The sequence below is a fragment of the Lathamus discolor genome, chromosome 4 (genome assembly GCF_037157495.1).
Source record: "Lathamus discolor isolate bLatDis1 chromosome 4, bLatDis1.hap1, whole genome shotgun sequence".
Lineage (NCBI taxonomy): Eukaryota > Metazoa > Chordata > Aves > Psittaciformes > Psittacidae > Lathamus > Lathamus discolor.
In genome coordinates this window covers 56,543,593-56,571,409 of record NC_088887.1, presented here as the reverse complement: position 1 = coordinate 56,571,409, position 27,817 = coordinate 56,543,593, and the positions used below count along the sequence as shown (strand labels likewise).

At 39.4% G+C, this 27,817-nt stretch overlaps 1 protein-coding gene across 3 annotated transcripts in view; it reads right to left on the bottom strand.

The window, feature by feature from the left end:
- Positions 1-4,696: 4,696 nt before the first annotated feature.
- The window catches only part of DHRSX (dehydrogenase/reductase X-linked), a 171,729-nt gene continuing 148,608 nt past the window's right edge, over positions 4,697-27,817 (bottom strand). For all 3 annotated transcript variants that reach the window (XM_065677527.1, XM_065677529.1, XM_065677530.1), the window contains one exon: positions 4,697-5,160. In XM_065677527.1, the coding sequence (XP_065533599.1) occupies positions 4,963-5,160 (198 nt within the window). In that variant the 3' untranslated portion in view covers positions 4,697-4,962. The remainder of the gene's footprint in view (positions 5,161-27,817) is intronic.

Below are 27,817 nucleotides of genomic sequence, written 5' to 3'. Positions count from 1 at the left end.
GGATTTGGCCCCTACCTGTGCAGGAATTCTTCAAAAAAAAGAGAAAAAAAAAAGTTGGTTTTTTTTTCCTTCAGTATTGTTAAAAAAGCCCTGGATATACCACAGATCGTGGATACCTGCAAATCAATATGGACTAAATAATGAATTCCATAACTGTGGGAAAGCTGGAACAAATCTTGTTTCTAGTTTCAGAAATGCAAAATTAAATAATAGATTAAATGGATCTGCTTGGTGTTACTTGAGCTCAGTTTGAGAGTTCAAGTGATGCAATGATAGAGAGGAAGACCATGTTTGTTGTTCTGCGTTCTGGAAAGGACAGAAGCCTGCTTAATACCTTAATGTGTTTTGCATTCTGTGAAGAAATCACATGGTTTAATAGCACTCAAAAAGTGCTATAGCATGGTTTCCTCCCCCCTTCATTCACCCTTTCTCCCCCCACTTTTGATTTTCTGTGGTTAGGAAGTCTTTCACTTTAGAGTGATTGGTTTCAATCTAGACAGCGTTTATCTAAATAAATGATGGTCACTGTTATTTTTTGACTCTTCTTGATTGCTTCTGTGAAAGGAATTCATGGCTTAGGCCCATTTCCAAAGGGAGAGATGCTAACAAGTGTTATGGGTATAGAATAGAAGTAAATAACTACATGTATCTAGAAACAGCACTCTTGGTCACCAGTATGCTTTCTTCCTGACAATGATCACACCATTGTCAATGTTACCACTGTGGGCTGCTGAAAAACAGTGGTTTTGTTTAAAAAAAAGGAATAAAACTCCCTTGAAAAAATGTTTATATTAATGGCTTATGTCTTGCCTGGCCTGATGTTGTGCAATACATTTCACTTTTGCACTGACTTCTCCAGCTATTGCAGACTGGCCAATGACCTCAGCCTTCACTCTCGTAAAGTCATGTGTTTTTATCTTATCTGTGACAGATTTCATGTTAACTTCATTGGAATCTGCTTTCGTCTTTCCATGGAGGCAGCTGGAGCATAAACCATGTCATATAATGAACAAGGACAGTCTAACACCAGAACTGTACAAGAGCCAGAGCTTCCACACAGATAGCTTCTTTAGTATGGGATTTAAGTATCTGTCATGTATTGTTACATTTAGGGCAAACACTGCCATGCATTTGGAAGAGGCAGGAGCAAGCCTGATAACATTTTGTTTCTATGCTGTATCACTTCTCACTGTGTACTGAAGTAATTGATAGTTGTGCAAAAAAAGAACTGTAAGGTTTAAATATTTATAAAACATCATTGTGAAATTGGCTAGAGGTTCCACATTTAGGGCTTAAAATCAATTTTGAACTGGAAGGAAGGATGCAGCTACTTTATTATGTGTGAATAACAGTGTATTCACACACAAATTACAGCACTTAATCTTTCAGCACACAGTTTACAAATAAACTAGTTAACTAATAAAAAAGTTAACATTTTTCCTAAGAAACTTGGGGCTCTTTGTCAGCACATTATTTCTTTCCTTGGCAAGTTCATTGTTTGAATAATATTGTCTTATCAAATTTCTAGATAACTGCATTCACTGCAGTAAGATCTCTAGTATTTATTTGAACTATCCTTCAAAACATTGTTCAACTTTTTGTCCCTTTTAAAGATTTTTGTTCCCACAGGAGCTGAAAAAGAAGAGCAACCTCTTTTTAAATAGGAATAAAATAAAATGCTTTCACTCCCTCATCAAGGGCATGGTGGCCCTTAAATGATGCTTCTGTTGATCTCACACTTGAACTGGATGGATTTTGTGTGCCTTCTTTGAGACAAGGAAAAGGCACTTATATTTTGTATTTAGCATTAGCTTGGTGGAGTTCTAGCTTGAAAATATCTATTTTAGAAGTTGTGACCAATGGGTCATTCTCATACTAATCAAAATAAGTGCTATCACTTTGGATGTGAGGAAGAATATAAGTCTGACTTCACTGTGACTGATTTACTTTGCATAGAAGCCAACCTGGCCTCCTTGCCAAGTATCTTTTCAGAGGCATCTTTTCATTATCTTCAGATATCAAATCTATGTGTTCCAATACGTAATTACTCTCACAGAGAGACAATCTGATATCATGTTGGAAGGTTAATTTGTCTAACTTCAATTTGCAATTACTGGAGCTTGTTTTGCCTTTCTTTGCAAGGTTAAAAAGCTCTTTGGTATTTTTTCTATATGCACACACCTACTTAAAGGACCCAAGCCATCTCTCAGCCATGTCTTAGGTGAAGTGAAACACATGTTCCTCAGATCTCCAGAATTTCCATGCCATTGAAACACAAACAAAACAAATCAGTTCTTAATGTTTCCATGTACAGAAGTAAAATAAATGTCCTCTTTTTTTTCTTTAAACAGATATGCTAAGGACTATTCGGGATTTTTGGAATGGCATCACAAGTGCGTGTTCCCAGTAACACATAGCACCTTATGACAACACTGGATTTTGCTCAAAACAAGCTCTTGTGCTTATGTGACATTACAGAGTTGACAGTTTTCTGCTTTTAGTTCCTGAGATAACTTTTGCCAAGTAGCTCAACTATATCTTTATGGCATTGCAGTGTTCTATAAATCCCGGGCTTTAGGACTCTTTCTTTTCCACCATACAGGCACAATCTGTGTTCATGGTTCTCACAAACCATGTTTTCAGTCTTGTTTGAAACAGATTTAATTGGACTGAGACTGCTCACGAAGTGGTTCAGATTACACTGCAAGTGTGACTAGCTCTCTTTACTGTTTGTTATTTTACCAATCCCTATGCCTCTTGAAATGGGTTGTGTAAATACTGTGGAGTTTTGAGAGAGTTAAAAATGAAGGTAATTTGGTGCCATCTAGTTTGAGTATTCTAGCAGCAATGATGTTCAGTGGGAATGCTATGGCAACATCAAAATGTTGGCTGTCTAGCAGGCTTACTGCATCCTGTGCATGATCCGTGAATAAACAGAGGAATTTAGTCTCCAGAGTGTCAGTCTGGCACATTTCACAAGCACTACTTTCACTTACCAAAAAACCCCAAAGTCAGCCAGTCATACAGAGAAAGTGTTGTAGTGACTGAGTGATATATTTCCTGCTGCTAACCTTGTATATACTAAGAAGCTAGGAATAAATCATGGATGACCTAATTCAGGAGGGAAACATGCTCTTATTCAGTTTATTATTTTTGTTCTCATCTCCTTGCTAGACATATTAGGCTGCTTTCTTTCAGTTAGATGTGATCCCTCTCTGAACTAAAGGCTGGAGATATGGTCAGTGAAGTAATAGGTTTGAGCTAAAAAGGCCAAGAGGATTATTATTCCTGGGTTCAGTGCATAGGAACACATTCATATTGTTTCTAGTCTGCTGCAAATGAGAGCACAACACTGTTTCCACTTAGTTCTGTCATGCAGTGATTTCCAATGCCCCAAAATGAATATAAGCTTTATGTCCACCTATTAGTCTCTTTTGCTGTGTATATCTTAAAAACAGGAAATGCAAGATTACACTGCTTTTTCAGATGACACCTAAAATGCATGAGGTGGGAGTAGGGTAGAGCTTACTCCATTAAACAGCAAGAATTTAGGCTCCCTAGTCAGAGTCTATGCTTAGAATATTCTCTCACTCAGGAGAGATCATAGAATGACAGAACAGTTTGGGTTGGAAAGGATCTTAAAGATCATCCAGTTCCAATCCCCTGCCATTCTATAAAGTCTCCCTGGAGTCTTCTAGATGTTTTGGGGAGACTTCTAATCTTGACTGAAGCTTCCATGGGAAGTTTCTATGTAAATTATTCTGAACCAACTCAAAAGAAAAATCTTGAGACTTATCAAAAATGGTTTAATGAAAAATATCAGCTCCACACTCAGAGACAGTCAAATAAAATTAAAAATATCACAGCTATCAGGAATATTTAGGAAAGGAATACATGACAAAAGGCAAAATATCCTGTTGCTGCTATGCAAATCTGATGAGTAGGTAGAGGCTAGTCTTCAGTGTGGCAAAGAGGCAGTTTAGGGGGACATCTTCGAAGTCTCTGAAACCTGTAGCAATGTAGAAAAACTGGACTGGCATTAATTTGCTGTCTCTTCCAAACCATGAACTCTGGTTTTGAAACTCATACGAACTAGGTTCAAAACCGATGAAAGGAAGCAATTCTTCACACAACAGGTAGTGGATGAGTGAATCTCCTCACCAAAGAAAATGTAAGAAGTTGTAGATACAAGTTTACATGGGTTCACGATATAAAGGGATGAGTAATCTTAGTCTACTGCCAAGACAACAGGCCAATTGCATCTTCTGCCAATACCAGTGTTGCTATTATTATGTTTCATCTCTCTGTCTGTAGGCTCGTGCTTAAAGGAGACCTGAACCGAAAACAACTGAATTCAATAACCTATGTGATGTTTTTATTTATTTATCTTTTTTTTTTTTTTGTTCTGATCTTCAGTTCATACCTCTGGATAAAATCTGACATGGAATGTTATGATAGAAACAACATAATGATCATGAATGCAAATTGCCTGCACTAAAACAGGAAGATATTCATTAAATAGTTTCTTAAAGATTAATGAAGCTTAAGGAAAAAAGGTTGCAGCTTTTAAAACTGATTAAATAAGAGTAAGTTATATGTACACAGGTGGCTTAAATTCAACATGTCACAGACACCACACACTCATCAATAAAAGTGGAGGGTTTTGTTTAACAAAAAATGAAAACTCAACTCTGCACAAGGTTAAAGACTGTATTTTAATCACAGACTGAAACATCATGATTTACAAAACTGATGGTTAGATTTAAAACCAACCACTACATCTTTCTGTGGGAATATTTCCCCCCACACCCTAGCAGACTAGGGGTTCAAGTGAAGAACAGCGCTGTTCATGTTTGCCTTTGGGACTGAACAGTGATTTCCAGGATGATGACTGATGCTGCAAGAATTCACCTAAGATGCTTGTCAATGCAATTTCATTTACCCAGCTGGAAGTGGCATCTTCTAGGGAACCCTGCTGGATTCATCAGAAATCCCAACCATCTTGCAGCTTTCTGTCCAGAGCCTTCTCTGCAGCTCCTCATCATATGCTATATCAGCCGATTTTGTCCTTTCCTCATTGTAAAGGTAGCAGCCACCAACTCCTTCCATCTCAGGTGATACTGCTGCATAGATGGTTGTAGAGGCTCCTTCCTCTGGAGTCTGCAGAAACAAACAAACAAAAAAAACCCAAAAATTCAAGGAAGGCAGGTACAACAGAAGCATTACATTACACCATAGACCTTACCAATAACAACCAGCTTCCCTAATTTTGCATCACAGTTGTGGTCCTTGTGCAAGCCTCAAGCTGGTAACGATAAAAATGCCACCTATTCAATCAGCAAATCCATCTCTACAACAGTGATAGTCTGAGGTCACTTTAAGCCACAGAACAGATTTATTGAAAACTCTGGCCCATTTTTTCAAGAGCTAGTCAGAGCATACAAAATAAAGTCATATTAGAGATAATAAGCCCAAAAGCAAACACAAATATTAAAATCCTAGTTTAATTATTAATTTTGCAAGGATGAAGGGATCTGTACTCTGTCGTAAGAAGAAGAAGGCTATGCTCTATGTGCAATGTGTTCATCGTAACAATATGATAAAGCAAATTAAGAACTCCCAGCTTAATCCAAGCAGGCAGTTAAATGAGGGAATTACATTTTACATGGAGCATAGTTACTACGGTTATACAGTGTCATAAAGCAAAATGATGACAGATCTATAATGTCTGATATGCCATGATTATTAAATGAAAATTAATAAGTGGATAGCTTAGAGTAATAACGCCTTTTATCCTGGGGATACGCAAAACATTTCCATTTTGCATTCAGAAGGATCACACAGCTATCACTGAAATTATTCCCATGGTATTTCTTTTATTTCATTGAAGGGCATACTTATACCACAACATTTTATATGCTTTGTCTTTATCAGTGATATAATTATGATCAATGCCCACTAGATAATAATGTATCATTTTATAATCCTTGCAGTCATTCTCTGAGTCACTAATGGCACTAATACTGCTCATAGCTTGGTCTGCTGCACTTGACAGGATGTCTTTTCCTGAAGAACTCACCTGAAGAGCAAGACAGTATTGACTATGTTACTCAGTGCCTTATTAAGAAAAATATATAAATCTAAGTAATTTGAAGGGTTTTGTTCTGTTTATTTTTAAGAAGATGACTGTACTGTGAGATACTATCCAGAAACACAAACGGCTTATTTGCCCTAGTTTAGTACTTTACTACTACTTCTTCAACCTTCTTTCTCTCATGGAAAATAGTGCTATTCACATCTAGCAAATTATGTAAACAATATAAAGCTATGTGCATGTATAATTCTTTGCAGTATCAGGAGGACTCCAAAAAGTTGGAGTCCATGTTCTCACATAGAGGTTACTATCATGATCAGCTATGATGTGATATAAAGTATCTTAATACTGTAAAGTAACAGAACAAATTATGAATATGAGCATTCACATTTTATATGACTTATTCTGGATGGCAGAGAGAAATCACATTTTTTTAAATGCACTTCTGTGCTTTATTAAAAAATTTAGTGACACATAAACCAGTACTTCATGTGATGGTTCACTGGATGTTATGTTCCTGAGTTCCTCAGCTCTCCTGCACAAACAATTATAAAAGTCAATGTCAATGACTCCCAAACCTTAATGACAACAGCTCAAAACTAAAATGCTTTTAAAAGAATTGTCTGTGGGTGGAATTTGTGTCATTATGTGCTTAAGAGCAGGGCTTTATACAGCCTCAGAGACTGGTCTGTATGGATCTTCCTACACTATCAGAAATACCACGTGCCTTTGCTGATTCTATGGGAAGGGATATGTAGGATTTATCAAGATTTTTATTTTTTGATGTTATGTCATGTAAGTTCCCCACCAGAGGGAATCTTTACTGAGAGGGTGTTCAAACAGTGGAACAGGCTTCCTAGAGAGGCGGTCAATGCTCCAAATCTGTCAGTGTTTAAAGAGATACTTGAGCGAGGCCCTTAACAACATGCTTTTACTTTTGGTCATCCCTGAAGTAGTCAGGCAGTTGGACTAGATGATCCCTTCGAATTGAAATACTCTGTTCTGCTCTGTTTCATTCTGTTCTGCTCTAAATAATATAAAATAATTTAAACAAAGGCTATGTACAAGTTGAAAGCTCATTTTTGGTCTTATTCATGCACCCTAGTATACCATTACCAAACCATTTTATATGGCAAATTGTTTCCTATTCTTCAATAAAAAGAAAATGTTGAGCTTGCTCAGACATAATAAATGTGCTTACATGGCCACACTGTGATGAGCCTATAAGCACAGTCATGTTGTCACTGTCCATTAAGGTCAGCTGATGTACCTTTTCACAAGATTTAATTTGTCTTTCACCACGTCCACCGTATTTAATATGCTGATCAGAAGGTTGTATGCAAGATTCCTATTTATTTTCTACCACCTGTTGCTAAAAGTGATTATCTAGACACCTAAGGAAAAAAATGCTATAATATGTTAAGCAATTAGTGTATACTAATTTAAGTTAAAGAAAAACAATTTTTGCAGTGCAATGGGGAGCAGACTTGAATATGTATGATTAATCATTTTATCCCATCCTCTGAGTGCTTAATTAATGCTGAAAGCATTAATATTCCCTTACTTGAGGATCTTTTCATTGTTTTGTCATGTGTTCTGTTTTACTGAAAGTGGAAACTATATGAGAAGTGGCCTGGCCTTCCAGCTGGGTGGATGACCTACCTGCTTTGAGAAGCTGGAAGAAAAGCACAGTGCTGTAATTCCACCTTTGGATTATGCCCATACCTACCATGAAAGCACTGTACGTTCACTTGCCCACACAGAGTCAAGACTCTTTCCCAAAGAGTCTGGTCTACTACACACCCATAGATCAACTGCAACACACACAGACGCACACATCCTGCCTGTGTACTAGCACTTGAACACCTCTTGGGAAGGAAGAAGCTGGCAGCTACTTGCAACTACAGCGACAATTAATGGGTATCTGTATAGGGAGCAGGATGAATTTTTCCATCAGTGGCATCCACACTCCTGGTTGCCACCTTTCCTGGGTGTCCCACAGCTCTTAACACATGATAGCTCATCAAAAGATGAGAAGGAACCTTAAAGCCCTCGGAAAAGAAAATGACCACAAGCAGGAGACTACAGTCAAAGCAACACATCTGACCCTTCCTTTGATGCCAATGGCCTTCTAGGAAGAAGAGCACCTGGTAACAGGCAAGAGAAATCATCAGCCAGCAGTTGAATACCTTGATCTGTAAACTCCAGGATATTTATCATAATGCTCTATACAAATGGAGGAAGTTTCTGTCTTTGGGATTCTGAAGTGTTATGCCAAAAGTTGCAGGTAGACAGGCAGTAATAATAAGAACCATTCAATTCATGGGGAAGATACTCAACACACTGCCAGAATTAAAACAAAAAACCAAACAAACAACAACCAACCACCAAACAGTAACAGAATAACATGCATATATAAAGGATCAGTAACATCTTGCTCATGAATGGGCTGGACTTGTCATAAGACAAGAGGGATTCCTATAAACTGCACAATGCTTCTTCAGTTACCAACTTTTTTGCACTGAACTCTTTTTTTTTTTGTTTGCTTGTTTACCAACTATTGTATGATTCGTATCCAAGCAACTGTAATCTCTTTGTCATATCCAAATAAAACTGATTTCTGCTTAACTTTTCCTCATTAGATTTTGCATCTGCAATTCCTTTTGCTTGTTCCAGTATTGAACACATTTTTTACTTTCTTTTTCACAATTAAAGATTTGTTTGGAGTATGCCTTCAACAGTAAATAAAGGTTTGATTGAAATTACCTATCTTTGTATTGATCATTGCATGAGTAGGCTGTAGAATAAGGAGAAAAAAGATAGCATGTCACCATCTTATTTAAGGAAAATACAGTCTAGGTTCACAAAACTTAATTATTTTGGCACTATTTATTCTCAAATAAAAAGATGGGGTTTTTATAGAACTTCTGATATTTCTTTTTGTAAATATTCTTTTGTAGTAAGTCATCAACATAGAAAATTTTCTCTCAGCATGAAATGGAATATTCTGCTCTATGAAAACAGGGACATATACTGAGGGGTTCATTGTTTAGTTTTGTTAAGACTCACCAATTTTCAAGACTCACAATTCATTTTGATGAATGCATTTTTAAGTACCATGTAACCTTGTCAATACTAGGTGCTAATGCAAAATGTGTTAGCTGACTACAGTTAGTTGCTACAGTCATATTGCCATGAAATGTCACGTCCTCTTTATTTGTCTACAACGGGCACAACATCTTAACCTTAAGAAATTGTGTGTCTGCATCAGTTATACATGATGGGTTCGTGGTGCTTTCCTTCTTAATCCATGTACTCTTCCAGTTCCACCTTCACCTGAATTCATAGCTCAAGAGTTCTGGGCAGACAGTATGGTATATCCATTGGAAAACACAGAAAATTGGATGGGCTAAAAAAATAAGCTCCTGTAATTCCTATTCTGCAATCCATTACTTTTCCCAGGACTATTTTAAGTAACTACCAGCAAACACTGAGAACCTGTTTATGTGTCTTAAACACTGTGACGAACAGTTTGAATGGGCAGCATGCATGCACTTCAAATGGCATTGCCTGACAATGATTATGACTGAAAAAGCACTAATGAAACAACCCATGATATCAGAGGAGCACTTACTCTTGAACAGATTCCCCTTGTCCTAGTTAGTCAGCTAATTGTACCTGGTTTGTATTTTCTGATTTCAAGATGCTGCCAGCTTGAGTGATGGTAGGTGAGAAGGCTGGGCAAAGAGGACAGACAGCAGGAAGCAACTGGAAAGCTCAATGGCTGACATCTCAGTTGCATTTTAAGTTACACAAATGAGGAGCCAGACAGATGTGCACCCAGGACTGCCTGGCATGCTGGCAAGTGTCTTAATGCTGAGGAAGAACATTGAATACATTAAGTATTGGTGGAATGCCCTTATCAGCAACATTAAGTAGACTGTTGTAGGAACACTCCAATACTGGTTTTATAATGATGATCTTACCTCATGTACTTACATCCATTATGTCATGCACTTTTCAGTTCATATGGGAAATCTACTCATGGGCTAATGGGTTAAAGGCGCTTTCAGGGTTTTTTTTGGGTGCTCTGTGACCTTGATTTCCTAAATGGGCAAGTTTCCATCAGGCCATTCCTTGGGTAACAAAAAGGTATGTCTCTGGCTAGCAACATGTTTCCCAGGTTCCAGCTAGGAAGACACAGCAAGCACTGAAAACGCCATCTTCTCAGTTTGGGTACCCAGGCACTTCTGACAGTGTTCATTTACTTTCCTCAACATTAATGATTCTGTTACTGTTTTACAAATGCAAAATACTTGCATTTTGCAAAATACTTGTTTTGCAAATGTAAAATACTACTCCAGCAGTATTTTACTGATGTGCTTGTAAAAATCAGTTTTCTGCCCACCTTTCTTCAGGAAAGGCAGGGAAGATTTGGGATGCCTGAATATGTGCACAGTGGGGCTTAGCAACAAGAATGAGAATATGACATTACTCTTACTTGGTGCAGCAAAGTCGTTCATCTACTTGCTGGCAGCTGATGGTGGGGTGACACCCAGTCACCCTCAATGCTCTACTTGACTCTAAAGACACAGGCAAGCACAAAGCCATAGCAACACAGAATAGTTTGAAAACTGGCAGAAATTAAGTACCTGGGATTGCATTCCCACAAATATAATAGCAAATTTGTAAGAAAAAAAATACCTGTGTTCCAGGAAGCACTGATTACTATGATCTGTGAATTACCAGATTATTTCAAAACCAGGTTACTTTCTGGTGCAAGACTCTGAGGTAAAATAACAACAGCTGCTGTAGTGTCACAGCCTCCTGGTGAAGACATGGACCACGTGAGCTCAATGTTTGTTGTGTAACTTCTGCACCATCTAGACCTCCTAACGTGATCATTGCTTTGAAGGTTTCTGCCAGAAAGTAATTGGCTGAAACACTAAGTATGAAAACAAAGCCTTGAAAGGAAACCATGATGCAGGTGTAAGGATGTGTTCAGCAACCTTTGATCAATAAGGCTGTAACAACTGACTGCAAGTCCTGGTGAGACGGGTGGCCAGGGCCAACTGTCAGATCCTTAGGAAGCCAAAGCTGCCAGACAGGTCTGGCAGCACAGCTTTTCAGAGATCTCTGCTTCACTCAAAAGCCCTGGTTTCCATCTGTGTTCTCTCTCCTTCTATTCTTTCCTAGGTATCTCACTATTATTCTTTTTCTATCCAATTTCTGCCTTGATTATAGACCAGAAAGAGATAGAGATGTTTTATTGAATATACAGTTCGCCCTAGAATTCCAGTTAGCACCTTCAAATTAATTTCTTTTCAATCCCCAACTTACAGCAAAGAGAATTCTTTAATAAATTAACTCCATAATAAAAATCTTTAGATTTCACCTTTAAAAGAAACAGCAGCTACAGACAGAAATGGCTAAGTTAAAATGTGAAGCCTTGCTCCTAACAATGTTGTGGCTATGGAGAAACAGTTTCTGAATCAAATATATGAATCATAGAATCACAGAACGGTTTGGGTTGGAAGGGACCTTTACGACCATCCAGTTCCAACCCCCTGCCATGGGCAGGGACACCTTCTGCTAGACCAAGCTGCTCCAAGCCCTATCCGGCCTGGCTTTGAACACCGCTAGGGATGGGGCAGCCACAGCTTCTCTGGGCAACCTGTGCCAGCACCTCCGCACCCTCACAAGGTCCTTGTATCTATTCTAAACCTCCTCTCTGTAAGTATAAAGCCCTTCCCCATTGTCCTATCACTATAGGCTTTGTAAAAAGCCCCTCTCCAGATTTCTTGTAGGCACTGGAGCTGCTATAAAGTCTCCCTGGAGCCTTCTCTTCTCCAAGCTGAACAAGCCCAGCTCTCTCAGTCTCTCTTCACAGGAGAGGTGCTCCAGTCCCCTGATCATCTTCATGGTCCTCCTCTGGACTTGCTCCAACAGGACCACATCCTCTTTGTGTTTGGGGCCCCAGAGCTGGATGCAGTACTGCAGGTGGGGTCCCACCCAGAAGAGTAGAGAGGCAGGATCACCTCCCTTGACCTGCTGGTCACATTCCTTTTGATGCAGCCCAGGACACAGTTGGTTTTCTGGGCTTCAAGTGAACACTGCTGAGTCACGTCGAGCTTCAGATCAGCCACTATGAAGTCCTTCTCCTCAGGGCTGCTCTCAATCTGGTCTCCACACAGGCTGTATTTGTGCTTGGGATTGCCCCAACCCATGTGCAGGACCTTGCACTTGCCTTTGTTGAACTTCATAAGTTCCACACAAGCAACTTGTATAATATTAGACAAAACACTGACGAATTAAGAACACAAGACAATATTCAAACAAAAAAAAAACCTCAACCAAAATGTTGAAGGAAAGGATCTTTTATAATATGAATAATTCACGCCTATTCTGGGAAAGAGAGCATTTTCCCTGAGCCTCCTAGCAGAAGATGCTGTAAAGAACAGAAGCAGAGACAGCTGGCAAACAGACACAAAGAGCATCAAATCCTGAATCTCTCCTGTCTCTTTCATTTGAAACCAAACTTTCTGGAAAAAAGTTTCAAAAAAATCCAGTTACACTGAAAAAAACCACCTCATCTTCACGTCAGCCCCTGCATAGGTGCCTGAGAAACCTGTAAACAAGCCAGACCATGAAAGAAAGGAACTGTCCTCAAAAGGCTGCCAGGGTCAGCCTGTTGCTTAGGGAGCCCAAGGAGCAGGCATGCACACAGGCCTGAATGACTGGTTTCCCATAATGGAGTCCACGGTGGAAGGTTCATTTTGTGTCAGAGCAATGCCTTCTGAGAAATCTGTTTTGCTGGAAAACTGAGGAACTGCTCTATTCTGAAGCCCTGAGATGGCTCTTCTTTCAGACTCAGTGAGCAGATGTTTACTGCGGAAGACAATAGCTACAGCTCTAAACCCTCCCATATCAAAGCAGCTGCTTCAGACTAAACAGGACATCATGGGTCATCTCAAGTAGCATCAGTTGCCTATGCTACCAGGCAGCTGAACGAAGCTCCTCTCAGCTGCCCAGCTTTCTGAGCCACGCTGAAGACATCTCCATTGACTTCAAATAGTACATTCAATAGTGAACTCACTTTCAGATACTACAAAACACAACTTACGTGTCTCAATTTCAAACTGTGTCTGTCTCAGAAGTGCAATATAACCTCAGTGATTTAAGCAGGAGTGTTTCTGGATCCACACTCTTCATTTTCTAAGCTGTTGAAATGGAGGACTAGAAAAACGATGTTTAGATTTAAGCAATTTTCAACATGGAAACAAGAACCCAACTTTGTATGATTGAATTTTAGCGGAGTCTTAAAACTTTGCATCAAAGTCATTAATCATAACCAAGTCCTTTGTCCATTTTGTCAAGTGCACTGAGGAAGATTACTCTGCCTGAAGGCTGATCCCTAAACTTGCTTTGCAGCAGACGGTGATGTCTTCAATGTAAGAACTGAGATATTGCTGTAGCCACTCAAATTACATTACGCTTGTTACCTCACCCAGTAGCAGTATGCAAAATTTGACAGATAGAAGCCTGCTGCCCCAGACATTGCATAAACACCCAGCCAGAGACAGTCACTTGCTGGAAGAACATCCAGTCTCTAGGAAATAAGGCAGGCAATAACAGGAGGAGAGAGCTGGGAGTACACACACTTCACAAAAACCTAAAGCCTTTTCTGGGAGAGTGACATTGGTTAACTAGCCCTCTGGAAAATGGTGATGTCCCATAGCTACCTCTTGCTAAGGATGCCTGACTTGAATCGCTCACCATTATCCTGGGTATCTTCTAACCTGGGATTTTCTGCAACACCTCTATTCACAGACAGGCAAGTGATCTACTGAAACAAATGCACAGGTGAGGAGAATAGATGAGGAAAGAATGAGCCTTGTAAATCCTAATCCTGATGACTTGCACACTAGGCTGTCACCCTTTTTCTGTGTTTGTAAAGGAAAACACAATTTATTTGTTTATTACCAGCTCTATGCCCATAATTACAGTATCATGTGAGCAATTCAATATAATCTTCTTCATTCCAAGATGCAGGCTGATCTATCATTAAGTAAGAATACTTAATTGCAGCTTAGTATTCATGCTGGATATATGCTAAAGAACCATCCTGTTATTTTCACTAACTACACAAAGCTTTAATTCTACTGAGTTTTGAACTATTACTGTCTGAGAAATATGAATAAAAGCATAAGACTACTCCTCCCTCCAACAAAGTTCTTAGAGGCAACTTCTTTGATAGGTAGTGGCTGGAGCATCTGCATCATTTAATAATGCATGCCCATTTCTTTAGTTGAAAACACCATTTAAATATGAATCAAAATGTGAATGGATCAAAATTAAAGAAGACTTAAACCAACAAACAACCACAAAAGCTTTAGAGCTTTCATTCTCTATGCATTACGTTGTAACAGTACATGGCTCATCTTTGCTTTCAAATGATGCCTGATTTTGGCAATCAAAATAAAACAACACAAAAGAGCATGCAGAAGTTTTTGTATTTGAAATGGTATATGCATTTTACCAGCCCCAGAGAGCATGAAAACCAGCAAAGCTCTAACTGCTGAAGAAAATGATCCTGAGTGCATATTCCTCTGAACAATTAATTTTATTTCCTGCCTGCTCACACAAATTGAAATGCTTTGCTGGCTTCAGAGATAAGATATATGGTGACTTCTGACCTGTAACTCCCTATTGTCATCTCTAGTCTTTTACTAAGCATTTAACATTTGACAAGTCACTCATCTTGTTTACGTTTCTCAGGAAATGGGAACTGACATATCTCCAACTTCACAACTTTCTTGTAAGGACTTTTATTTTCTATTTAATGCTTATAAGCACTCAGGACAGGCATGAAACTCCTAAATATTAAAAGATAACCACAATATAGAAAACCTTTACGAACCATGAAGAGATCAAAAACCATAAAGACTGTACAGAACACATACAAAATGAAATAACCCCAAATTACACAGGCCAGGGGCTATTTCACAGCCTCTTCTATTTTAAATTGCTACAACCCTCATTTTGCACCCCAAGTAGCAGTGGGTCTATTCCCACCCATGGGCTCAGCCGGGCAGTGGGGCTGCAAGAGGCTGGCTGCCAGCCCAGGTTTCTCACCTGCCTGCTGGAGGCACTTGCTGAAACCAGATGGCTCAGGTGAGAGCGTGCAAATCCCTCCTGGATCACTAGGTAAGGTCAGTGGAGGACATTTCTCCACCAGGACTCATGCAGGCCATGTGCCTGTGCCAGCGAAGATGGGGACCAGAAATAGCAAAGCACACAAACTAACCAAAAATTACTACAGGGTGCTTGCTACCTGTGTTAATAGCAGGCAAGGTGAAAATATGCCTGGGAAGATGGAAGAGATGAAAGTGAAAATACACTTTTACCCAAATTTCTCACGTCTACGTTGCAGCAGCATGCTAGCTGAGCTTCTGATGGGTCTGCTCTACACAAAGCTTCTACACTGAAAAAGAGATGCCACCTTGCAGCGCTTATCCTCACCCTGGACCTCAGCCTTCACCTCCTTTTCCCTTTTACTGACTCTGAGCCTTTCTGCAGGACTGAAACATGACAGTCCTAAAGATGCTGGCTGGAAGAAGTTTCAAGCAGATCACTGAATACCATTTAGCACTGTCCATGACACAACTGGACTGAGTTTCTGTTTTCTATGTAGTAATTGTGTTTAAATTATAGTTTTGCAATATCCCCAAAAGCTGAGAGGAGAAAGCCCAAACTGGAAGACAGATAAAAGTGGCGGAGATGGAAGCAATCTTATTCTACAGATCCATGTTTCCTGTAATTCCAGTTGCTGGCAATTTCAGCATTTAATCTTGAATGATAAATCAAAAAAATAAAAGCAAGGGGGTTAATTTAGATCTGTCCCTAGTGTCATACTCCAAAGATGTAAAATAAGAAGAGAAGGCTAATTATCTACAGTTATTTTAGTGAAAGAATGAAATAGGTGAGAGTGACTCAGATTTTCTATTTTTCTGACAGATGCAGTAAAAAGAATTAGTTTAAGTCAGTAATTACAGATTATATATCCTCAGTTTTGATAAGAAGAATGTGCTAAATAAATTCAAGATATTTCTGTTTAAAACCCTTTCAATATGACAGTTCTCTTCATTTTAATAAAACACATATTTCACTGAGGGCCAGCTTGTAAAAAAAGTAAAGAACAAAATTAGTCATCCTGTAAACAATACTGCTTCCTATTTTCTATCAAACAAAATGCTAAAGTCATGAACTCACAGATTATTTCCAAAACCATACAATTATGGAGCTGTCTACGTAGCTTATCCTCTAAGTTACCCAAAAGAAGTACTAAATTTAAAGGCAAAGGCTATATTCAGTTGCAAATTGATGTATCTGAATGCTTACTAACCCATCCGAATCAACCTGGTTTTAACAAAATAACTAAAAATGCAAATGCAAAGGAGGACTGAATGTGATTATTCAAATCAATCTTTTTGTTGTGTGGACTGAAAGCGAGTTTAAGCTTGGTAACTTAAATCCCTTTGTTTGAAGCAATCAACCTTGGGGCTCTTTACTGTCTGACAAGGAACCTATCGATGACTTGAGAAGAACCCCAAAGAACATGTGTAACATTAGACAGGCAAATAGTGCCACTGATTTCATTGTCATTCATCATGCTTTTAAAATTATGTCAGACAAGACGTTATGCATTGTATCTTTTACTGCAAGGCTCATAATAGAAACAGTAAACAACACAAACTCTCAGCAACAAACGCTTTCCAAGGTCTGAAATGGCTGCAAAAAAAAATTCCACCTTGAAAACAATTATTTGTGAGCTTAAATTCATCATGTTTAGTCACTTGAAAGGTCTGAAAGAAGGGCAGGTTGGATGTGCAGAGGGGAATATGAGCCTGGGGAGAAGTGATAATACTGTTAATTTGCAAGGGGGCAGAAAGAGAAAAACAAAGGTGACACTTCTTGACAGTGGAACACACAAAGGAAAGCAGGGGACTGGGATTCACTGAAAAAATTATTAAGTACTAATAAGTAGCAAGGCTTAGATTTCCTACCTACTGAAGTTGTTAATTTTAATATCCAGGCTTATTTCTAAGGTGTTTTTTTTAACCTTCATTAAGGTAGCAGATGGAGCCATTCATTTGTCAAAATGCCTCCCCTGCAAAGGCCAGGACTGAATTTGGTGGCAGATGTGGTCTTTCCTATGTTCCTATTTCCTCTGCCGGATGACAGAAGTCACAGCAGAAGTGTCATGTTGCTGTAGAGATGACACAGTACACCCCAGTCCTGTGTCAATGACTAAGCCAACTGTCCTGCCTTGTGTCGCAGGAAGAATTGGTTCAAATTCCAAAAATGAGATCCATAGTGACAGTCAAATCTCATTACCTGAAGGAAGACACGAAAAACTAGAAAGGAGAAAAGCATTTAATCCCTTCTACAACCAACGTCTTTCCCCAATCTGTTATTAAAAAAAGAAAAAAGATGAGTTTCTTCCAGAAAATCTTATGTTCCTTTTACTTCATTCTCAGATAGCTGCTGCAGAGTACTTCTGACTTGGGTTTTGATACTGATTAAGGGCATGGGTAACTATGAGCAAGAGACTTACACATGCAGAACTATCAATAGACAAAATTATGAATTAACCTTTTATTTTTATTAAGTGCCCAGGAGAGTTTCTGTTGCACTTGTATTCATAGGGTGTTTTGACTAAAAGGTTAGAGCAGTTGTTCAGAATGGGAAACAAATACCGTGAGGTTTTGTGGTTTGATAAATGCATGTTACAGACTCATCTGGTGCTGAAACAATTTGCTTTGTTAGGGAGCTTGTATTGAACTGTGCTTTTTGGTAATGCCATTTTGCTACACACGTCCGTTTGCTTTGAGAGTCCAACGAGCCCTCCCCACTCGCTTGCTCGAGGTGATACACTGCACGTAGCGATGCTCCAGATGATTAAACTCCTGCATCCCGGGAAAAATTCCAGTGGAATTAATGCAGAACTATGCTGTGGTTTAGTAACTGCTTTTAACTCATAAAAGTACAGGCTGAGGTCTGAGCGGAGGCTGGAATGCCAGGGCAGCCTGCCCTTTCCATCCCTCCCTGCCGTTTCTCCTGCCCGCCTGGTTGCTTGCTTAAAATTCTACTCTTCACCTGCAAGTCTGCACAGCTCTGCAGCAGCCTATTGTTATTTAATATGTACTTCACAGAAGAATTGAATTGTTCTAATCACGATTAGGACTCCTGTTCTCTATGTGGTATGCAAAGAATGCCTGCAGTGTAAACTTTCACCCGCTTCTCCGCCTGCCTTTTCATCATGCCCCATGATAATCTCACAGATAGTTTCAGCTCTTCTTCATACTCTTTTCTTCCTGAATGCCTAAATGCCTCACTGCATCCTTACCAAGTGTGGCTCCTACAACAGCATGCCAGGCATTTGCCCCATTGGGTCAGATCCCTTTTTGCAGCTTGTATGTGGTGTGAAGGAGGGTGTCCTCAGGAGCTCAGGGTAGGAGGGTTCCCAGGGCAGCAATGAAACTTACCCTCTTCAGATCACCCATCTGTGTCACTGATCCCCTTCAGAAACCACAAAGGGGTAGACAGCAGCCTTGAAAGCATGAGCTCTCAGGGCAGATGGCTCTTACTATCTCTGGAGCAAACAGAAGCCCAAGGTTTTTGATATTAGAGAAAGAAGAGGGAAATATGTGAAACATCATCAATACATTGACACAGCCAAATCTGAGAAGACAAGAAAAGTGGTAGGTCCACAAGCAATTCAGGCCAGGGCAGAAAACAAAGCTTCTCTTGCAGCAAAATCACAAGGGGCAAAGGTGGTGTGACAGCAATGTTGCATTGCTGGATGTGGAGGGCTGCAAGAAACGAGTGTGAGCGGGGCCAGCCTCAGGGTGCAGAAACCACCAGCATCAGCCACAATTCTTGCTGCTGCTCAGCCCTTCCTGGGGCATGGGCCACTGCTACATCTGGAGGGACAAGCTGCAAGGCCCCTTTTGCTCTGCAAATGTCTGCTGAGCTGATGTGGCTGATATTTAGCCCCTCAGCTCTGCAAGGGAGCCACAATTGAGAAGCAAGAGTTTCCCAAGCAGCATACTTTTTAGATAAAAATAACCTAAATGTTTGTTTTTTGCCAATTATATAAACTCCTTAGTGACCAAACCATAACTGACCTTTACTTTTAAATCTGTGTTCAATAAAAGAGGATTACAATTGTTTGCGAACTTTGCAAAGTCTGTAACATGGCTTGGGGAAAAAAATCTTAATTTATATTTGTTTAATCCCTAATAGCTGCTGACAGTCTGTGAAACAAATGGTTTTAATTATTGCTCTTGCTGAATCTCAGGTCTCATCATTTAATCAAAAAATAGCACATTACGGACAATTGGGATTAAATGGAAAGTCACATAGTAGGAAAATCAGGAAATTACATTAGCACCAAAGAGTGACAAATATGGCCTTATGGCAGCCCTGTCTTGAAACAGCAGAACATTTAAATCTGCTCCATCAAAAAAATAACCAAACCAAAACCCTAAACAAACAAAAAAAGCCCTTGAGTCTTTTCTGTTTATCCTGAGATTTATGGCTATTGAAAATGACAATGTGGTCTCTGAAAAAAAAAAACAACAAAACAAATAAAAACTAACCCCAAAAACATTTTAAAGACTCCTTTTAGCTATCTTATATGTTGCTGTAAAATAAGTGGTACTTTTTTAAATCAGAACTACTGATGCATGACAATGACAATAGAGCTAATCAATAGGTAATGACTACATTTCAGGAGTAATGCTCTGTTCAGAGGAAAAAGATGGCTGCAATTCACAGTTATTGACACCATCAAGCACAGGAATCAATGCCCACAAGAGATCTGCATGTTATTTAAAATTTCTTCAGAAATATTTGTCTTTGTTCCTTCATCTCAGTGTAATTTTTCCTGCCTGTAATACTGTGAATATATTAAAGGTTAGTGTGAATATTTTGAAGACATTAGAATAAAATGCAAAAGCTAGACTTCTGATGGGTACGTCTAACAGCTAGCAGTGGTATGACTATAACTGGAGTGCTGCAGTCATGGGACTCTCTGCAAAGCTCTTGTACTGTCAGTCACAAAATGACTTCACCACTCATTGGCCCAGTATAACACTGGAGGACTTTAGATTTTTAGTCTTCCCAGTATCCTTCTCAGCATTTACTGCTCAGAGTAACTGGAAGTATGCTAGGTAGCCAGAGCTGGAGGTGATGTGCCTCAACACTTGCTGAAGTCTTTCCTGGAGGTAGATTTATCACTGGTCCCTAAAGTGAACCGATGAACTCCCATTGGCCTAATTTTCTAAATATAGCACTTTGCCTTCATTTTATCACCATGTCTGTGTATAGCAAGAGTGAACTAGTCTAAGGTACAAATTTGAATTCTACTCTGTTAGCACAGGGAACAGAATAACCCATTGTTCTTCACTTGTAAAAGCAAATACCCCAGATGTACATCACAGTGAAGAAGCTGATTACCTCTGAGTCTCACATTTTTCTTTTTGAGTTACACAAAGCTCAAGATGTGGCTGGTTTGTAGCTTGAAATGATGTTCCTTTAGTTTAGGTTTTAACTGCAAATCAGTCTGCTTACCCCAGAACAAGCATCTGGTCTTTGCTTAGAAAACAAATAGATGACTTCACTCCCGCCATCAGAGCACAGCTACTCAAACACCTGACAACAGTTAGCAGTAGCAGTAGCATCTGATAGGAAGGAGAGATACTCAAAAGAATAAAAACCTAGCTGCAACTAGAAATAACCAGATATGGGTGTTTTACAGAAGAAAACAGTAGTATTTTTTTAACCACTGTTATAGTAAAATGTAGGCAAGTAGTTGGTTCTTGAGAAATCAGAGAGATTCCTATCTTCTGGTGTAAATTAATATTCTGAAGAATTTACAAACAGCTGTAGCTGACCACAGCAGAATAAAAACCCAAACAAAACATAACCACAAAGAGAAATTTGAAGAGAAAATAGCACCATGGTACAAATTCTTAGAGAAGATGTTTCCCTAAGCAAAAAAATAGATGCCTGAGCCGAGTAAGCTCTTTAGGTCCTTCTATATAATGTAAACTCATTTCAAAAAAAGCTCACTCAGTGTTTTTACCTTTTATTTAGGCAAGTATGAGAAATTACAAAATGAGAATGAAGATATTCTCAGCCTCATTTGCAAGTAGTAGAGAGCTGCTTACACTCATGGAGTTTGCTTTTGTGTAGAAGATGGAATAAAATCCAGATAGTGCTCTGGCCTGTGCTAACTGCTGCTACATTAAAGAAGTACAAATATAGCTAATTTGAAACTACAAAGTGAGAAGGCGGCAGAATGAAGTGGAAATGAGACTATATCCCAGAATATATTGACATAATCTTGAAATAAACATCAAAAATGTATCTATGAAGTGAGAAACAGAAAAGGAAGCTGCCATCCCAAAGCTTGTGTGCCTGATCATACTGCCCTGCCAGCTCCCAGTTTTCTGGTTTAATTTAAAGAAAAGGTTACTATCATCTATCATGTTCCATGGGTTGTCAAAAGAGCCAGCCCTACGCATTTTATCATTAAGCCCACTGAAGAGGTGTTTTAAATGCTTGCAATGGATGTTAGCTGACTACTTGCCAGCTGCACTGTAGCTCTGCCCTTTCTAGTAATTCAAAAGTATATTAACTGGGGGATAATTGCAGATGCTCTCATTTGTAATCTACAGTGACAATAACAAACAGCAGACCAAATGAAAAGGATTTTGCAGTCTTCCAAAATATTCAGTTTTTAGCTTTTTGTTAGAGCTATTTATCTATTATTCCTAAATATTGTTAGGTATTGCAGGTGACTGAAATTCAGAGTGAAAGAATATTATTGAAAACTACTTAATAATTAATGTTTAACTTGCAAAGCTACAGTAGGCTGAATTTTGTTTACTATAGGATTAAAAAGGAATTTCTTTTATTAATACAATTTTGTATAAAATTCTGTACTTGAAGGAAAGTGATATTTTAGCAGGAAAACTAGCTAGTCTCCACAGATTTTAGCAAAGGGACTCCAAAACATAAAAGGTATGCCAGGCTCCTGCATTTTCGATGTATCTACTTTTTTATTATAAAGGCACTATATAACTGCAATAAGAAAATATTTGCAAAAGTCTGTTAATAAATATCTACTTTCAATACAATTTTTACAGAAATACATGTTACAGTGAAAATATGGAAAAACAAGAAAGGAAGATATGTGCACTTATTTAACAAAAATGCCTTTCACCTGCCACACATGAAAATAAGGAATTTTTTATGCAAGAAAACTGTTTACATGAAGAAATACCTACTGGTAAAAATGACACAGCAATGCGGTGTTCTTTACCAGAAGAATTAGACACTGTTTACTAATTCCTTGAAGTGCCAAAAACACATGCATTACAGTGGCATGATTCATAGACAGATCTTCCCATCATATCCTGGGCTGCATCAAGAGGAGCGTGACCAGCAGGTCAAGGGAGGTGATCCTGCCCTTCTACTCTGATCTCATGAGACCACACCTGGAGTACTGTGTTCAGTTCTGGGGCACCCAACATAACAGGGACATGGGTCTATTGGAGTGAGTCCAGAGGAGGGCCACAAAGATGATCAGAGGGCTGGAGCACCTCTCCTATGGAGATAGGCTGAGTTGGGCTTGTTCAGGAACATTTCTTTCTTCCCCTCATACCTTTCTTCCCCTCATACCTTTCTTCCCCTCAGACGAAATTCGGCCCCTGAACATTTTAGGAATGGAAATCCTCATTGTGCAAACCCACACTAGTCTACTCTGGCCACTGTCAGTTGCAGCTCCACAGCGGACTTCCAGCAGGGCTACAAGCCTCCCCAGGGTTTACCCATCTTGAATGTGGAAGGTACTTTAGATGCAAAGCATATAGTCAGCAGGGCCCAAGAAGGTGGCCTTGAGCTGCTTGTGGAAACACAGGGGAAGCCATGGTCTCTTGTACAAGACTGCTGCTCCTCGCTGCCTGGCCTCTCTGCTGGAAGGGGTCTCTTGAGCACTGACCAACTTCAAGAAGACCACTGCTGTAGCTGTGATCACGGATTAACCAGATAGCTATGCCAACTATCTCTACAGCTGAATTTTCAATTTATGTTAGCTAATTAATTTTTTAATAGCATGCACAGATTTCTTGAGCAGGACAATAAAAGATCTCATTTTCATCGAAGACTCTTCAGTCTGACCCATCTTCAATCTTCTCCTGTAACTGCATTGCTAGGGGCACAGTTCAATACAGCTCATCAGCAAAGTAGAACTATTGTCTAGAAAGGCAAGGATGGAGGTAAACGCAAGAATGGCACATCTTCACTAAAGGTTTTCCTGAAGAAGGATTTGCTGGGTACCCAACATGTTCTCAATCAAAATGAATGTTTGTTGGGAAATCTTTGCTTTTGCACCCTTATACTGGATTTCTTCTTTCTTTTCAGCATGGGAGCAAAACTGATAAACCTGAAGTGGAAAAAGAGGATTCTAAATACAAAAGGAATTCAAAAGGAACAGGGGACTAGAGGGGCCTCTTTGGGACAAATCTGATCTCATAATTTTGTAGATATTGTATCCGTTGAACTTTTCTATAAACATATTAAAATTCTATCTTAAATCCAACAGTTTTCTTATAGCTACCACTCTGTGGAAGGCTCTACCAGAGTCTGATTCCGATGTTTAGAGACAAGTTTCTTACTGCTTTTTTCTTATTTCTTTCTCACTTTCTTAAAGTAAATACATTTCCAGTCAGCTTGCTTCAATTCATTCTTGTCTTGACCATTGTTGCCCTGAAAGCAACTTCACTCCTGTTTATTCTGATTAAAAGCTATTGCTAGATACCATGATATAACTGAAAAAGTTGTTGCCTAAAGTCTCCACAGAGTCAAACTGAAACCAACACACAAAAGATGTGTTATCTTTATGGTAACAGCAACAGCAATGGTACCACCCTTACGAAGGATGGTACCTGCCCACATCTATGAAGGCTAATGACTCTAACACTGCAAATGCTTTCTTCCCAACCAGGAAAGCACGGGACAGATTTTACATCACACGTACGAGAGCTACTTCTGAGTACTGGAGGTGCTTTATAATCCCCTTGGCTCCTCTGAGTAAGCTGCTGTGTAGTGACCTGGAGATGATAAATCCAGGTACCTGAGCACAAACCCATTTTATATTTTATCACTTCTTCAAAAAGCTGGAAACAGATGACTCACCAACAATCTGCCTCTGACCCAGTACTATGATGAGAGGATTGAAAATCTCATAGGAGAAGTTATACAGCAAGGTACTTGGTGACGGTTATATTTTGCAGTGGAAACAGGGGTTCATATGAAACAGGCTTGCCTCAGTATAAGGGGAAAAAAGCCCACCACACCGTAAAACCAAAAGTGAGCACCGAGTGTATATACAATAGTACTAAGAGGGCAATTATATTTAGGGAAAAAACCAAAAACAAAACAAAACAAACTATATAGAACTCCCTGTTTGGTGTCTTCTAGATCTTCTTCTTGAATGGATTTCAAGCAACATCAGCTGAATCCAGTATTACAAACATTTGAAGTATTTACTACCTCTAGATATCTGCAGGCCCTCTAAGGTGATTAAGGTTTGGTGTATCTGTGCCAGCCTTAACCCACTTCTCCAGATAATAGGCATATAAAATAGGACACCTGGGCCACAAACCTAAGTCGGGCAAGAAAAATAATAGGCCATCCACAGATCAAGGAGAACCTCTAAAGAGCAGGATCAGACATGTAAAATGCTTTTCATAGGGACCATACTCCACCTAGAAGATGCAAAGTCAGATCAGATAATCCTTGCTACAAGAATATGCAATAAGATTGGGACCTGAATGCTTTTAGGTTTGGGTCTTGTTTCCTCATTTAGCAGGTCCTGATCAGCTACACTTGTGCAAAGCCACTTCTGAAGTACCAGAAGTTTCATGATGATGGAAGTCATAAATATATATGCAAAGGAAAATGGGGACCTAAGTCGTCATTACTAGTCATGATGTATGAAAATAGTAATAACTGAACTCCTCCCTGAGAAACGACCAATTACATTCACCGCTTGGGCAGTCATAAAAATAGCCTTTGCACCTGGACAATGTACAACCCTGACAGAAAAAAAACCCAGTAAGCATACTGCCTCATATTGCCTTTTCTACACCATTTTTAGAACAGAACAACCTGTCAAAATATACCCATAGCATGTAATTTTATTTTGAACACTCTCAGCTCTAGAAACAATGGGACAGCTTTTCTTTTTCTACATTTTTAATCATCATAGGATAGTATGTGACAAGTGGCAGACACTGTGGAAGACTGCATTTTGCATCTCCAGAGCTTGTCAGGAAAAATATTGAGTAAGTCAATCAGTACCACTCTTCCTGAGACACGTTCAGCATCAGCATACTGCTGCCTGCTGCAGGGATGCAAGACAACTGGGGAACCATTGAAGAACACCACTTGCAACAAAGCCACGGGAGCGTAGGGCTGCCAGCATAGGGCACCAGCTCTGTCCCCTGCTGTTCATTCAAAAAGTAACATATATACTACATTGGATAAACTGTTGATAAGATGGTAACTTAAGCTTATAATGGGGGTGGCTAGCTCCAAGACTATGATGAGCAATTAAGAGACGTTGGAAGCAACTCATCTTTTCAGACCATGCCTGAGCCTAAGACCAGTAGTAGCATGTCCTTCCTATTCCAGCGACATAAAAGTAGGGCAGCGTGGTGAAGCCAAGCAAATACCAGTATAAATCCCATGACTGATAAGCTGTCCAAGTTCATTCTTGTTTTATTGCACATTTCTCAGGTTTCATCCAAATCCTCTTCTGCATATGTACTGTATTCCCCGCAGAGCGCCTGTCTGCGGTAACATGACTCCTGTGGTTACTTCCCCTTTCCAGCACTGAGATGGCAACATCCAAATGTAGTCATTTGCCCTGAAGAGACTTGCAGATACAATTTAAAGAGAATGTTTAAATATGGATTAACATATAGAAACCACTAACTCTGGACAGATTGTTTTAAAGACTTGTGTTTGTGCCGCATACAGGATCATGTTCCTTCTAGAAAAACGGGAGATAGGGCCACTGCATCAAATACCCTTCTAATGTGTAGCTACTAAAGTCCTCCAAATCCCATGTATTTATCTGAGAAGATAATAAAACCAAAGCAAACCATGTGAACTATGTCTTGCAGCTCTCGTACACTCTCTAAAATGCAAACACAAATTCTTTGGGGCTGGCAATCCTAATTGTTATAGTCATTACTAAAGCCAGAGCTATCCAAGTGACTTCTGAATTGAAACTTGTCAAAACTCACAAATTCGGTGCTCAATGAGCCGGTTATTTTAAAAAAATGTATTTACTCTTTCCAGTTCTTTCTTGGGTGGTGCTTGCTTTCTGTGGTTCTTGTTACATACACCACACTATCATAAATACATACATAGCCATAACTACCTATGTAAATGCATGGAAATATCTATGCGATAAACAGTGGAGGCATACAGTGGATTATAAACATATATGAGAAATACATTTCATAAATAACTGGTATTTCCTCACCTGTGACTGTTCACGAGCACATTTCCCGCTTACACATGTGGTCTGATACTCCAAACACAGAGAGCTGCCATTTGAAAAACCAGATTGATCACAAATTGCTCATGCCCCAGATATGTGAACTCAACTTTCCAGTTCCTACTCTCTCCTGTGCACATCCAAAACCATGATATCTTCAGTTCTTTACTAGTATCACTGATTTTTAAAATGCCCTGTACATTGGTATGGCATTAATCTTAAGTAACTTTATACAGCAGAGACGTCTACAGCTGAGCTAGTCACCACAGGACTTCTTCGTCGTTCACAGTGATAAACTGGCACTTGAAGGAGTTGATTCATCTGGCCAACTGCAGATATTTATCTTAGTCAAAGACAGATCCAGTACTAGCAGTGACCATGAGGAGATCACTGGATGAACAGCTCTGGTGCAGGCATTCACACTGCAGAAATTGATGAACTAGGAGACCTGTCAGAGGTGGCTTCCAGGCATAGATGCCTTAGATCACTAGAAAAGGGGATGTTTGCAGCTTCGTGGCAGAGCTTGGCATTTTCTGTCTATCTTTCAGAGCTCAGGATAACCATTAAAAATTGTATCTATGCTGTTCATGGAAGAGTTTCCTTACCTCACATTGAAAGGTTTTTCAGTCTCGTTGGATTACAGGCAAATTCAGGACTGTCACATTCAGAGAGGGGGAAAGGAATGCCTGTAAATCTCTGAAACCTCTTAAAATTAATTTCTCTGTAGTGAGTAGGGGCTTTAGGTGATGGGGCTCTGCAATACAAATTTTATCAGCACTGTGTTGTTACAGATGCATTACAAGTTACAAAACAATAAGGAATTTAGGTAGGTCATCTCCAGAGAACTATTAATTGATATATAATGCACACCACACCTGATGGCAACCTGTCCATGTGATGTGTGCATATATATATATATTAATATGCACTCCCACAACCTCCTTCTCCGCATCTCCTCATTTTAGTGATCTAATTCCAAACTGGTGCTCGCCTGTGAGCTTGGTAGCAGGATTTTCCAAGGGAAGATGGTGGTTTTTTTCCTTAACTCAGGGTTGTAACTACTGTTCCTACCCTTGCAGAAT